Here is a 16,154-nt window from a genome sequence, read left to right on the forward strand (position 1 = left end):
AACACCCCAATTGAAGACAGAGTTTTAGGTTGTCCTCTTCCATTTAATGTGCCTCTTTGACCTTAGCATTTTACCAGTAGTGTTCATATGCTTACACTCTGTGCTTTAAGGTCACTTACAGAAAAGTACAAATCATAGTAGATGACCTCTCTCCCCATCCCCTTATTTTTGTCTCATCTTATTCCTCTTTTTCATCTTATTTATCCTTCTTAGAAGTAAGTACATAATCCAGCAATTTGTGCCTTTCAGCATCTTTCTCTAAGTTGGAAGGAATGAGGAAGTAAAGATTCTATATTTGGAAGAAATCAGTATTTAACCTACCATTTCACTAGATCTGGTTTAAAATTTAAAAAATAGTAACAATGGGGGTGCCTGGGCAGCTCAGTTAGTTAAGCCTCTGACTCTTGTTTTTGGCTCAGGTCATGATCTCCAGAGTGATGAGATTGAGCCCCGAGCTCAGCTCCGTGCTCTGCTGGACGTGAAGCCTGCTTGAGATTCTCCCTCCCTCTCTTTCTTGCTCGTGCACGCTCGCTCTCTCACTCCCTCAAATAAATCTTTCCAAAAAAATAGTAACAACAGGGGGCACCTAGGCATCTCAGTTGATGAAGCATCTGACTCCAAGGTCCTGATCTAAGGTTTGTGAGATCAAGGCCCAAGCTCAGCAAGGAGTCACTTCTCCCTCTCCCTCCGTTTCCCACCATTTGTGCCCTCTGTCTCACTCAAATAAATAAATAAAAATTCTTTTAAAAATAATAAAATAAAAAACAGTAAGAATAAGAAATATGGGTAAGAAATCACCATGAGCAAACACATTCAGTGTCCTTGAGCCCTGAGTAGCAGTGTCCTACACTCAACTCTGTGGTCTTCCGATTCCTTACGGAAGGGTTTGCAGAAATGTACCAGGCACTGTGGTAGGCTTAAACAGGCGGGACCCACTGAAGGGAAACTACAAAACATATGAAATACCCTGCATCCAAACGTATGAAGTAGGTAAGTTCGAAGGTAATCAATCACATTGAGTAAAAATCTACAAGTTTGTGTTTAAATGGAAGAGCTTCCAAAATGAATTCAGGTGCATGCTTAACTATGTCTAATTAAGTAGAGATGTTTGGTGTAGACCAGATGGAAATAGAAAATCTTAACGGATCACAGATGAAATCCAAATATGTAAGTTTTTCAAAATAGGAATCCTATTATAAATATTGTATTTATTCTGCCTTATAGGAACCTACTCACTGCAAAAAGCAAAATACACATACGCACAGTAATTCATTTCCAGGTCCGCCACTCCTGAGTAATTTCATGCAACACTTGATGGCAGAAATACCTAAGCACTGAATGTAACTGAAACTGCAGAGGGGGTTTCATTAGGGAAATTGCTCAAAGTGAACTTTTACCAAGAAAAACCCAAATCCATACTGTGTGTCAGCGACTCCCTCCCTCACTCCCTTGTGGCAATTTTGTAAAGTTCATGAATGTGCTCGATCTGGCTATTCGTGGTGCTAGCTCTTCAACTTACAGAATTTGTATAGAGGATTATGTGATAAAAACATGGTAGTTTTCTTAAAATTGTTTAAACAGATTACCAGATTATGTGTCTACTTTTTTTCTGAATCGAGATGTTCTTTTTTTTTTTTTTTTTTTTAAAGATTTTATTTATTTATTTGACAGAGAGAGATCACAAGTAGACGGAGAGGCAGGAAGAGAGAGAGAGAGAGAGAGAGAGAGAGAGGGAAGCAGGCTCCCTGCTGAGCAGAGAGCCCGATGCAGGACTCGATCCCAGGACCCTGAGATCATGACCTAAGCCGAAGGCAGCGGCTTAACCCACTGAGCCACCCAGGAGCCCCCTATTTTTTTTTTTTTAAGTTCTTTTTTAATAGGCAGTATTTAGTTGTTTTAAAAGATAAATCTGAGATTTTATTTTAAGAGACATTATTTTAACCTAGTTGATTTGTTGTATTTTCTTCTCTTGCCTTGAAAATGGAAACACCAGATTCTTTATTCAGAAATTAAACTAATTGTACTTTTATTGTTTCAGTTTTCTATTTAGCCTTTTTCTCTTCTGAAGAGACTTTTCTGACTGTTTATCTCTTACTTCCTGTAGTCCTGTCCAAGAAATAATACTCCTTACACACTGAGAAACAGAATGGGGGTAGTATTATGAGATGATGAAAAGTAATAACTTGAAGATGAATATTCAGAGAATATAATGTCATAAATTTTACTGTAATATTTTTATTAGTATTTTTTTAAGGTTTTATTTATTTATTTATTTAAGATTTTATTTATTTATTTGACAGACAGAGATCCCAAGTAGGCAGAGAGGCAGGCAGACACAGAGGAGGAAGCAGGCTGCCCGCTAAGTAGAGAGCCCGATGCGGGGCTCGATCTCAGGACACTGGGGCCATGACCTGAGCCAAAGGCAGAGGCTTTAACCCACTGAGCCACCCAGGCACCCCTATTTTTATTAGTTTAAAAAGAAATTAAAGGCAAATTGTAATCTTTAAAGATATTATGTTTATGCATTGTATTGTTTTTTGGTATTTTAAAACATTCTGGTATTTTTTTTTTTTTTTAAAGATTTTATTTATTTATTTGAGAGACAGAGATCACAAGTAGGCAGAGAGGCAGGCAGAGAGAGAGGAGGAAGCAGGCTCAGAGAGCCTGATGCGGGGCTCGATCCCAGGACCCCGGGATCATGACCTGAGCCGAAGGCAGCGGCTTAACCCACTGAGCCACCCAGGCGCCCCCATTCTGGTATTTTTAAACATACCATTGCAAAGCTAGTTTTAAGCCAATAAATGGTTTGCACTCTTTTTTACCATGGTACTTAAGATTTATTTATTTATTAATTTATTTGACAGAGAGAGATCACAAGTAGGCAGAGAGGCAGGCAGAGAGAGAGGAAGGGAAGCAGGCCCCCTGCTGAGCAGAGAGCCCAATGTAGGACTCGATCCCAGGACCCTGAGATCGTGACCTGAGCCAAAGGCAGAGGCTTAATCCACTGAGCCACGCAGGCACCCGGTACTTAAGATTTTAAAAAGAACATAGTTCAAGGGTCCAAGCCGTATTTAAAAAAAAAAAAAAAAAAATGTGCATTGAATTTATTAGTATTTTGAGTAAAAAAATAAATGTGCTTTTAAAATGTTAAAATGTTTCAGTATCATGAAATAGTATTTCCAACTCTTGTTAACATGCTAGTAGGAAAATATGAAAATGAAATTTATTACTATTAGTGTGTCTTCTCCCGCCCCTTACTCTCTGTTTGTTTGTTTGTTTTTGTAAACATGAATTCTGTTTCCTTGCTTGCCCACAGTGCTGAGACAAGGATTGGCGTTCAGTCAAATCTACCGTTTTTCCTTGTCCGATGGCACTCTTGTTGCTGCACAAACGAAGAGCAAACTCATCCGTTCTCAGACTACTAATGAACCTCAGCTTGTAATATCATTACATATGCTTCACAGGTAATCCTTGTTCTAAGAAATCACTCTTTCCCTTCCCCAAATCAAGAGGAAATGTTTCCAAAGCAACAGATACCCCTAGAGCTTTTCAGCCTTGTTAGATATGTCTGTTCATCGGCCACACGCAGGTACAATATAAAATTAAGTTGCTATTAACTTCTGACTAAGAGACAACTTAGGATACCGGCAAAGGAGGGCTATCTCTTGAATTTGTGCCTTAATACTAGTGAATTTTAAAACCCCGCTGGAAGAACACAGGCTTCCGCTCACGGGGCTCCGACAGGAAGGCCTCCCCTAACAGGGAAGGGAAGTTGGGCCATCCCTCCAGTGGGAACACGTGCAGTGAAGTAGGAAAGCCACTAGCAGGACTTTTGCTCCTGTGCGTGGAAATCTGAGACTTCCAAGTATATCTACTTAGAGGACTTGTTTTAGGGCTTTTTCCCCCTCGGGTTTAAGTTAACTTCTTGCCATTAGTCTTTCAATTGAAAGGTAATAAACATTTCCATTAAAAAATGACAGTACAGAAAATTGAATGTTGATTTTAAAATAAATGTCATAAACTACATTGTTTTAGAGCACAAATGTAGGAAAATGATTACATTTTGCCTTACATAAATATTTATGTATGTACGGTATAAAACTTTATGAGGTACTACCAGAAGATACATAGAGTTGCTCTGGTGAAAGAGTCCCCTTTTATCACACTTCTCGATTGTATCCTTTCTTATTTGGGAATTAAAAAAAACCAGGCAGCCCTGTTTGCCAACTGTTAATAAATCTGACCTCAAACTGAAACAATTTGAAAGTGATTACAGATGTGCCAGATTTCACCCCCCTAAGTGAAAGCTGATGTTTGATGATTTGTGAAACCTGTTTTGTTTGGATTTGTGAACACATGTGGTAACTCACAAGTGACTGCCAAGGCTGTAAATTAAAGCTCATAGGGCTTGGAAAATCATCTAGCCCAGAAAGGTTGCCTTGAGTCACCAGTAAGGGAGTGGATTGGAGTTGTCTGGGCGTTGGGGGGTAAGATCACAGAGCACAGTCACTCTAAAGTTTGGCCCTACATTGTCTGTGCTAGAGTCTCTTGCTTTGACCAGCAAGGGGCTCTGTTGGACAAGGTGATCTAATTCACAATACTTTCAATAACTTCACTGGCTCTAGTACTTGCGGAGTTCCTACTAGTTGAGGCGGGCTCCCCCAACCCCACCCACCAGTTTTGAAGTTTGCTATCTGTCTTGAGCCAAGTAGTATACCTCAGAGCTCTCTGGGCTTACAAATGTGTCTACTGTTAGGAATTGTGATTTGACAGATAACTGAAGACAGCTCTGCTTATTAGGGTCCTTCCTTGAAGATGGGACAAGCTCTCAGTTATCCATGTATATATAATATATATAATATACCATGTAATGAGAAAGATATTATGTAATTGGAACCCCTCTCATGTCTTGTCTGGTAACTACGATTTCAATCCAGTAGTAGTCACATTTAAAGACACCTCCTCTATAAAACCGCAGACATCTTAATGAGTTGACTGCAAAACATCCCTCTTGGTCCAGAATTATGCATGCTCAGTCTTGTCCATAATTGCAGATTGTTTCATCCAAGTATTATCTGTCCTGTAAATGTAGTCTGTTCTTTTAAAGAAAAGAGGCCATCTCATTTTTTTAAAAATTAATAACAACTTGCTAAATGCGTTTCCTTTTATATTTCTCTCCTCATCGTACAGAGAGCAGAATGTGTGTGTAATGAATCCGGATCTGACTGGACAAGCGATGGGGAAGCCATTGAATCCACTTAGCTCTAGCAGCCCTGCCCATCAGGCCATGTGCAGTGGGAACCCAGGTCAGGACATGACCCTTGGTAGCAATATAAATTTTCCCATCAATGGCCCAAAGGAACAAATGGGCATGCCCATGGGCAGGTTTGGCGGTTCCGGGGGAATGAACCATGTGTCAAGCATGCAAGCAACCACTCCTCAGGGTAGTAACTATGCACTCAAAATGAACAGTCCCTCACAGAGCAGCCCTGGCATGAATCCAGGACAGCCCAACTCCATGCTTTCGCCACGGCATCGCATGAGCCCCGGAGTGGCTGGCAGCCCTCGAATCCCACCCAGTCAGTTTTCCCCTGCAGGAAGCTTGCATTCCCCTGTGGGAGTTTGCAGCAGCACAGGAAATAGCCATAGCTACACCAACAGCTCCCTCAACGCACTTCAGGCCCTCAGCGAGGGGCACGGGGTCTCACTGGGGTCGTCGCTGGCTTCACCAGACCTAAAAATGGGCAATTTGCAAAACTCCCCCGTTAATATGAATCCTCCCCCACTCAGCAAGATGGGAAGCTTAGACTCCAAAGACTGTTTTGGACTTTATGGGGAGCCCTCTGAAGGTACACCTGGTCAAGCAGAGAGCAGCTGCCATCCCGGAGAGCAGAAGGAGACCAGCGATTCCAGCATGCCCCAGGCCGTGAGCGGTGAGAGAGCCGATGGACAGACTCGGCTGCATGACAGCAAGGGACAGACCAAACTCCTCCAGCTGCTGACCACCAAATCTGACCAGATGGAGCCTTCGCCCTTATCCAGCTCCCTGTCGGACACAAACAAGGACTCCACGGCGAGCCTGCCTGGCTCTGGCTCGACACACGGAACCTCGCTCAAGGAGAAGCATAAGATTTTGCACAGACTCTTGCAGGACAGCAGCTCCCCCGTGGACTTGGCCAAGCTAACAGCAGAAGCCACGGGCAAAGAGCTGAGCCAGGAGGCCAACAGCACAGCTCCTGGCTCAGAAGTGACTGTTAAACAAGAGCCCGTGAGCCCCAAGAAGAAAGAGAATGCACTACTTCGCTACCTGCTAGACAAAGATGATACTAAAGATATTGGTTTACCAGAAATAACCCCCAAACTTGAGCGACTGGACAGTAAGACAGACCCTGCCAGCAACACAAAATTAATAGCTATGAAAACTGAGAAGGAGGAGATGAGCTTTGAGCCCAGTGAGCAGGTAAGTTGGGTCCTGTGTTCTCTCAGGTGTGCCAATCCATACCCAACAAGGATTTTCACGGGGAGGCCACAGGTGATGGGACAGAAATAAGCCTCCTCCTTTGCTGTTCCTACGTGGAGACAGTTTATTCTCATTGAAGCTCCCTGTCCAAGATACTCCTGTCTACCAACGAGTGACATCGCCATCAACCAGGGGTAGGCTGACTGACCTTTTTTTTTTCTCTTGTGAAGGGCCAGTGGTAAATATTTTAGGCTTTGTGGACTGTCCAGTCTCTGCCGCCGTGGTACGAAAAACAGCCATAGATCCTATGCGAACAAATGAGAGCTAATAAAACTTTACTGACAGACACTGATCTTAGGATTTGATACAGTTTTCATGGGTCACAAAATGCTCTTCTTTTGATTTTTTTTTTTTTTTATTATTAAAAAAATGAAAATCCATTCTTAGCTCAGGGCATAGGAAAACAGGCAGTGAGCAGGATTTAGCCCACAGAGCAGCTGTAGTTTGCTGCCCCTGTTAATAGAAGATGCCTGAATCAGAGATAATCACATCCTTGAAACTGGCTCTGTCAGGACAGACTTCGTTGAATTATTTCCCATTTACCTTTCTCTCTCTTTAAGATCAGAGTTTGGTTTTCAAACCTAATGAGTATCATTGCACCCTTCTTTCTTGTCAGCTGAACCTTCTGGTTAATGTTAAAGAATTCTTTTCTTTGCCTTTTTTTTTTTTTTTTTTTTTTTAAGAGTTCTTTCTGATGTAGTGGTTTGGCATAAGATGTTTCCTGGGGACTCAGTGTCGGGCTGGGTTAATGATCCAAGACTTCACCCTGCATCACCAGCTCGCTTTCTAATCCCTGGGAACAGCCTTGGACTTCAAATCTTTTAAGTCCTGATTGGTTAACAAGTGAAGAAGCCACATCTGGCCTTTCTGCTTGAAATGGTTCGCTAATTTGTCTGGCAATTCGTTTTGCAAGTGGAGAGTTGTATGTGTCACTGTCTTGGGGGACTAGGTGTGGATGGGGAGAGAAGAGGGCAGCACTCCCTCGCTATGGTCTTGAACTCTGCTGAGTCAGCGGAGGCTGGCCTGGGGGCAGAGCTAGGATTGGAAGCCGGAATCAGGAAGTCTGAGGCCAAACACCCCCGCCCCTAGAGCTGGGCTCCCTCCACCACGGTTCTTAGTACTTAGCTTCCTTCATTTGTTTCACTTTGATGTCTTGGCAGCTGCTACATTCCTGTAAGACAGACATGATTTTTTAAACCTACGTGCCCTTCACCAGAGAAACATCCTAATTCTATAATCATCTTTGATCATTAACCCTGGAACGCAGACGTTAGTGGAGGGTTTGACAATACAGCTGTTCTTTAATGCTGTGAAATCGGTTAAGTGGGGGAAACTCAAGAGTTTCTTTCAGCAGAAAGTTAAGAGCAGTACCTTGGAGTAAGTGTAGGGTGAAGCTGTATTGATGACTGTCAGTGTTGAGGTTTACTAGGTTAGAATATACAGAGTGGGTGGCAGGTACAGATACTGTCCCTCAGATCTCCCTAACACATGCTAGAGGGCAAGAGGGTGACTCATGAGGGCCTCCTTAGCTCACTGGCTAAGTGGCTGGCCCCTCCCTCCATACACAGAATTTATTTCATTCCCAGGCCTGAGGCCCGAGGGACTTAGAGGGTCAGGGAAGGGGGACACTGTTTGGCATGTCTATATTTAGTATGTGATGACGCTAACTTCAGACAAGAAACTGACACACACAGAAAAAGAATTTTTTTTTTTTAAGACTTTGAGTCACTTGCCGTTTCTAATTGTTGTTTAGGAGAAACATTTTTCTAATCAAAATCATCTTACCTAGGGAACATGAGCACAAATATGTTATTTTGGATGGACCAAAAAGCAGTGTACACACATACACATACAATTTTTTTTCTTAATGAAACCCAGTCCCTGGTCTCACCCTCCATTCACTCCCATTTAAAAATAAAACACCAAAAAATACTGCTTCAGAGCAAATTTAACATTGAAAACATTGCAACTTGAAAAGAAAAGTTACCACAGGAAGTATGCATTACCTAAATTTAGATCAAAGTCAGAATGACTTACTTTAAGGAAAAAACAGTGATTCTTTCGCCTCCTGCTCTCCTTCTCTATTCCCAAAACAGATTAATTGTATCTCCTTTTAACTGCTGTACCAGTTTGTTAAACTTTTTCTTTCATTTCAGGGGAATGCGAGTTTTTTATTTAATGAGATAAACTGTTAGGGAGCCTGAATTATACGCTCAACTGTCGTGTTATTTTGACTCAGAAAAGAGCCATTAACCGAGTGTGTGTTTAAGCTACCTATAACTTATTAAGGACAGGAAGTACTTCGATGGGGCTGTTATACCTAAAATAGTGTTCCTTACTGGGTAGAGTATTTAAACAACATTTGTTTCTACGGTGTTTCGTCACTAACAGGAAGCAGTGACTGAAAAATTTCCAATATGTTTACCGACTTTCAAGTTACTTACTTACCCAGCGGAGCATGTTGATAGTCTTAGGTTCTCTCTAATGCTACTGGGCCAGTTCTAATGAAGGCCTAGAAATCTTCTAAAAGGAACATATTGTTATTTCGCTCCACTAGAAAGGCAAACCATATTTTAAATGGGCAGTGTCCTGAAAATTTCCCTCCAAATGGGGTATATTTATATTACCGTCTTTTAAAACTTTCACCATTTTTTAAAAACAATTTTATGTTAGGCCAGTGTGGTAAAATTACACTTCTTATTTAAATTTTTGAAAAGATGTTTTATAACTTATTAAAATACTTATGTTAAACGGGGCGCCTGGGTGGCTCAGTGGTTAAGCCGCTGCCTTCGGCTCAGGTCATGATCTCAGGGTCCTGGGATCGAGTCCCGCATCGGGCTCTCTGCTCGGCGGGGAGCCTGCTTCCTCCTCTCTCTCTCTGCCTGCCTCTCTACCTACTTGTGATTTCTCTCTGTCAAATAAATAAATAAAATCTTTAAAAAAAAAAAAATAAATAAAATAAAATAAAATACTTATGTTATTAAAATGCATGAGCTCTTTATATTTCCTTCAGAGAACAAGTTGATTTGACACATGAAAAATTCATAAAACCAGAAAAATGAAAAATTAAAGAAATCAAGTCCAATTTTCATTTTGTAGAACTTTTATAAAAATCTTTCTGACTCATTTTTTGCCTGAAATAGTTTAAACTAACTATTCAAATTGATGTGGCTAATTTGAACATTCGAATAGATGCCTAAGCAAAACTTTGAAGAATCTTGGCAAAGCATTTTAAAGGAAAGCATTAATCTTTTTGTCTTGTGAAGAAAATGCCTAACAAAGTAGGCATGGACTAGAAGAACTTTCAGTGAGAATTAAAGCTTAAAAGAATTGGGGAGGGGAGGCAGCTGGAATATTTGATCAGAAACTTAATGTGATCAAATCTATCCCTTCTAAAACTTACATGACTACAGAAGAAAATTCCATAATTGTCAGATTTTATTGCCAAACAGGCAAAGGGGTTATAATAGACATTCTGAATTTTATGTCCTTGATGAAGAACATTTAAAGTATACTTAAGACAATCTGATGAATGTTAAATGTGTACTCCAGAAATTAACAAGAAATAAACACAAGCAAAACTATATTATCTCTAGTGGGGAAAATTGCATAATGTATTCTTCTGATGGAGAGATGAGAGAATTCAAATAATGCCCATAGTTATGGGGATCCAAAGAACCAATTTCTTTTGAATAAGAAAACAAGAAGTGCCCACATGGCTTTCTTAAGACAAAAAAGTGTTGAGTTACTTGTCGGAACTAGACTGATCCCCCAGTTGAATCTGGTCAGCAATTAAAATGGCAGAGATTAAAATTTGGAAATTGGTTTTTAAGACATGCTTTTTTATAATACATGCTTTTTAAAAATAAAAATCAACCAAGGAAAATATTGGATTTTAAATTTTCTAATTATTTGAAGTTGAAAAACCAATAAATTGATTTAAACCATCCAAATAATTTATTAGATTTTGTTTTTTGAGAGAGGGAGAGAGCACAAGCTGGGGGTGGGGGAGGGGGACAGACTCCCCACTGAGCAGGGAGCCAGACGTGGGACTTGATCCCAAGACCCCAAGATCAGGGCCTGAGCTGAAGGCAGAGGTTTAACCAACTGAGCCACCCAGGCACCCAAGCCATCCAAATATATTTTAACATTTTGTATGTATAATGTTTAGACTTCTTTTCAGTTGATTATATTAGACACAAGAGTAGATTACAAAGGAAGAATCATGAATCTTGTTGATAGAACTCTTTGAAACTATGATGATAGTTATCTTTCTGTTTGATGGACGTGGTTTAAAGTATAATTTTATTTGCATGATAAGAGTCAAGGTAAAAAGGAAAGATAGGAGTCTAGACAGAGGCTGTTGTTAATCTACATTGTAAAAACTTCTACACATAAATGGGATTGGGGGCAAGTATAAGAGCATCTACTGAGGATAATAATACTCTTTATATTTATTATTGTTTATATGAACCTTTTTATTTTAGCTGTTTCTCATCCAAGGCAATCTGCAAAGCTTTCTCAAGAAGCAGCTTATTACTTACCCCCTCCTTCCTCCTCCTTCACCCCCAAATCCCCCCACCCCTCTGCCACACACACAGTGAGCTTCCTCAAGGGCCACTTTTTAAAATGCTCTAGACAAGGCAGCAGCACAGTAGGGAAACTTGGTTTCATAGGACAGCAATAAATTTCAGTTTATTAGAACTTCTTTCTTATGTCTATAGCTATTTTAATGATACAATTACAAGGGTATCTATTACACATTCTTAGGAACTATTTTTCTGAGAAAATAATGGCAATTACAGGAATTTCTATGAGAAATTTAGTTGATCCTGGAAAATTTTCTTAAATTACAGGATAATATGGTTAAAGGAATTCATTTAATTGACTGAGTGTCCATGATTATGTTCCAGGAACTGTTCTTGGAGGACAATAAATGTTCATGCTGATGTTTATACCTTTTGTATTCAGTAAAACACGGTAAAGATAGATTTGCAGTGGAGTCACTTTATTTGTACATTTAACTTGCACAAAATCCTGTATACACATTCAGAAGAAAGGAAGGGGGCAGCAACGAAGTGGTTAAGTAATGTGAGCAGTTCTGCCCGCCATTATACCCCATCGGTATGTACCGTAGCAGAGTGATCATGAGGTGGGTGACAAGAGTTTACTGGGTGTGGGTTCTCCTGTGGCTCTAACAGCGTGAACATGTAGCTGTGTGTTTTTAAAAGCAGCACAGCCTCTACACGCTACATGCTACACGCTGCACACTAAACTGTTTAGGACTCAGCTGAAAAAACAGCTTTGTGTTTCCACTCTGGAGAAGAAACTGACTGTGTTGTCCTCAGAGGGGACACAGGTGTACAGTGAGGTGTCTCCCCCAGGATCATTTTATCTCTGTCTGTCTATACTTTAGGATGCTGACTTCAGAGCCCAGCCCTTACCTAAGAGGTATCGTTCCCATATTTGGTGCCTCCATCTTTTGTCGGAAATGGGTGGCTAAACTAAACTAGAAAATGGTCTTGTGATTGCCCCAGCAACACACTGGGAATTTCCTCAAAAGTGGATCTTTAGGTTATTACTAAGCTAGTTGACTCTGAAGAAGGAATCAAGTAAAATATCACTTCAGTTTCTCTTTCCTAACTTGAGAAACATGGCCAGTAAGACTTCTCATACAGGTATTGCATGTGCCATAAATTTCAGAAAACCTTAGTAAATTCAACCTTTGCATGGGGAATAGGAATTATATATAGAACAAAACTGTGGGGCATTTTGCTTCAAGCAGACCTCCTCTCAGGTGTAAACAGTTCTATCTGAATGCCCTGGGTGGACAAAATAGTCACGGTCAAGGATTCAGAGTCCATCCAGTGACTTTGGGGGAATTACCTAACTTCTGTGTTTCCACCTACACATCCAAGAGATCAGCACTTTCTTCATTAGAAACGACTTCTAACATTTAACGTCTTCTTTTTCTTGTGTGGTTGACACTGCCTAATAGGTTCTACTTAAAAGAATATAAAATAAGTTGAGCCTTCTGGAGGAAAAGTAGTAAGTGTGAGATAGTGGTAATACGTACCTTATTATTTTGATGTTGGTCATTGAAATGAAATGACTTCTGTGGAAGGAAAAGCCCTAGGAAACCACATTCTGCCTTCTGTGAAATCAGGTTAATAGATGCCATGTATGGGGACACCATGTTTGTATCCTGCTTCCCTATATTTTGTTGCCTAAGCTGGTGACGGACTGAGAGAGCTAGTGGCGTTTGAAACTGAAAGTGCGAGCAGGAAAAAAAAAACACCAAATTGAAAAGGCAGCGCTAACTATTCATGGTGACTTTGAGCTGATTTTTCGCTTATTTTGCATTTTACCACCCCCCCTTTAAAAAAAAAATCCTAGAAGGGAATGACCACCTAGAAAATACTGATGTAGTGTGCATTTAGATAATTTTTTTGAACGAGTTTTTCATTGTTGTTATTTTTTAGAGTTAACCATAAAACCTAGACCTGGACTCTTAAGTCTAGCATACTCAGAGTTAATCAGAAACATACATATACTCATGACTGATTATTATTATAATCATTTATTATTATAACTGATAAATTATTAAATTATTTATTAGCATACAATATTATTATTGTTGTTGTTGTTGTTATTACTATTATTATTATTATTAGCATACAATAAAGGGAAATTTATACATTGCCCATGAAGCACAGCCCTGGAAGGGAGCTTTCTAATTCAGTCACGACTCTTCCAGATGAGGAAATAGAGAACTAAGAGATTAAGTTATTCGGCCTTTGTTAGTTATATTTTAAAAGATGATCAAGCCCCTCATTAGGCCAGAGGTCCTCACAGGTGTCTGCATCCTTTGCATGGCCGTGGTGGTGCCTCGGTGGTGCCAGCTGGGTCTGTAATTGCAGTTGGGGCTGGGATGCCCACTCGCAGGGCGGGACGGGATAAACTCTTCTGTTTGTTAACTGCAGCCTGGCAGTGAGCTGGACAACTTGGAGGAGATTTTGGATGATTTGCAGAATAGTCAATTACCACAGCTTTTCCCAGACACGAGGCCAGGCGCCCCTGCTGGATCAGTTGACAAGCAAGCCATCATCAATGACCTCATGCAACTCACAGCCGAAAACAGTCCTGTCGCACCTGTTGGAGCCCAGAAAACAGCATTGCGAATTTCACAGAGCAGTGAGTATGCGATATTGGTGGTTATGCCAAGAAATTCCCATATAATCACCATTAGAAACAGTGATTATTAAAATCTGATACAAACAGCTTAGTCACTTCAAGGTTTCTGTGATCCAATAGCACCATCTACTGTCCAGGTTGTTGAAAACTCCTTTCAAAATGGTCTCCAGTGAACAGGGCTTTCCAACATTCTCGTGCAGTTCATTTCATCAGCACCAGAGTGAGACTGACCTACATAAATAAAGTTCTTTGGATGGTTGTCGTGTTTCCCTTTATTTTTGCTACTGCTTTCAGAAATGGAGTTTAAAATAGACTTTATGTGTTTTAGTATATAACTGGATACTTTAAATACAGAAAATAAGGTTAGGCTGACTTTTTAGGAATAAAATGCTATTAAAAATTCTTAATATTTAATCTTAATAAACGGGCTGCACACATTAAAAATACCTTATCTCGTCTCTTAGAAATAATCTTAGAAATGTCAGTTTGAATGGAACTTTATCATACATGTTTTCTAAGTGCACATTAACGAATTTGATATAAACCTTAAAGACCTTAGACTATTTATAAATATATTTTTTCATTTATTCTTTTTATTTTAGAATTTTGTAAGTTTAAGATGAATTCTTTGTCCACCAGAATCACTTAGTTTACAAGCTCAATAATTACCTGAAGTTGTCCAACAGTTGTGAATGGAAGAAAATATCTTTCCTGTGCAAAGAGACGTAACTTATACAAACATAAATGACGTCCTTAGTGTGAATTTGATAGACAGAATGATTTTTCCCTCATTGAGTACAGTCTGATTGAGTGCTCAGCCTTTGTTCTCAAACCAGAAATGGCAACCATCAACCAATTCACAAAACATCTTTAGTCACTAGGTCTTTTCTCAGGTAATTTTTAATGATTCTGAAACGGGTAAAACAAAATAGTTGGTGTTTGTTATCATCTCTCAAACCTTTGTATTTCTTGAGGAATGGAAGGTACTTCTGGACCATGGGCGCTCACAGTCAAAGAGCTGGGGAGTGGGTAAGAAGCACACTAGAGAGCTTACGCTCATTAATCAGAGGCATTAATGAAGGGCGGCGTGGGAACTCATGCTTTCTCCTCTGTGTGTACCTGCTGATGGTAATCAGATTATTGAGTGCTAACCAGAGAGCTAAACCTGAGGGAGTCATGATTAAACGTAGACTATTTCCATTCCGAGCCCTGATTCTTCTAAATATTTTATTTCTGTTACTAACTGTTAAGAACTTATTTATTCTAAATGTTCTGTTTAATACTATGTTTATGTAAGTCAGTAAAAATAAAATACTTGATATTATTTAACAAAGTAGCTCTATAAACTGTTATTTATAGTATCTGTATACTTTTAAAATTTAATCATGTTCTTATCAAATTATTGGTTGTCTCTGTGACAGTACAATGCAGTGCACACCTCACAGTGGATTCTTATCAGCCACCCATAGGAATCCTTTCAAATCTAAATGTGTCCAGAATTTAAAGAAGCTGTATTTAGAAGATTAAACAGGGCCCTAAAGCTTTAATACTGACTTCAGGGGGCAGAGTTCACACTTAAAAGATTTTAACTTCCAAGGCAAATAGATGCTTTTAACCTAATTCTACTCCCAGGAAAGTCCAGTTACGAAATGATACGTCCAAGCCCCACGTGTCTGGGTTTGGCGTTCTCCACAGGAGCAGTTCCTAGCTTCCTCGCTGTGACAGAGCCATGCGCCTAAATTTGGATGGATAGTGGCACAAACGGACAGGGCCATCTGAGCGTTTTACCTAGCAAATATGACTACATGTTAGAGATTAGTGTTGGGGAAGAAAAGACATGCAGGTTTTTTCCTCTCTTTCTGTAAGATTGTTAAGAGTCAAATAAGAGAATTGTTGATTCGATTACGAGTCCACATTTTGGTGTTGCATATGGTTTTGGTGTCTGTGAGTTCTTCTCTTTAATAAGCAGTTAGTCCCTGATGGGCATATCTTTGATACGTTACAGACAGCATTTTCCCTGAAGACTGCTTCTGTTGCTGTTCTTTTCCATTATCCTATATTAACCTTCAATTTTCATTTGTTTTCTCCTTAGCTTTTAATAACCCACGACCAGGGCAACTGGGCAGGTTATTGCCAAACCAGAATTTACCACTTGACATCACATTGCAAAGCCCAACTGGTGCTGGACCTTTCCCACCAATCAGAAACAGTAGTCCCTACTCAGTGATACCTCAGCCAGGAATGATGGGTAATCAAGGGATGATAGGAAACCAAGGAAATTTAGGGAACAGTAGCACAGGTAAGGGCTCAAATGCACTGTTACTTTCTTGGTGGGTTATTTCACTTAATGATGCATTCATCCACATCAAACTCGTAGGATTTTTCAAATGATTTTTTTATGTTAGAAACTAATACTAGAAGGTAAGAAAGTTCTACAGAC

The 16,154-nt window shown here is 39.9% G+C and overlaps 1 protein-coding gene across 5 annotated transcripts in view; it reads left to right on the forward strand.

The window, feature by feature from the left end:
* NCOA2 (nuclear receptor coactivator 2) overlaps positions 1–16,154 on the forward strand; it is a 303,782-nt gene that overhangs the window by 253,829 nt on the left and 33,799 nt on the right. For 4 of the 5 annotated variants that reach the window (XM_059166252.1, XM_059166253.1, XM_059166251.1 and 1 more), the window contains 4 exons: positions 3,317–3,464; positions 5,191–6,460; positions 13,504–13,714; positions 15,807–16,013. In XM_059166252.1, the coding sequence (XP_059022235.1) occupies positions 3,317–3,464; positions 5,191–6,460; positions 13,504–13,714; positions 15,807–16,013 (1,836 nt within the window). The remainder of the gene's footprint in view (positions 1–3,316; positions 3,465–5,190; positions 6,461–13,503; positions 13,715–15,806; positions 16,014–16,154) is intronic. The other variant, XM_059166254.1, reaches the window with a different exon arrangement.

The sequence above is a fragment of the Mustela lutreola genome, chromosome 3 (genome assembly GCF_030435805.1).
Source record: "Mustela lutreola isolate mMusLut2 chromosome 3, mMusLut2.pri, whole genome shotgun sequence".
Lineage (NCBI taxonomy): Eukaryota > Metazoa > Chordata > Mammalia > Carnivora > Mustelidae > Mustela > Mustela lutreola.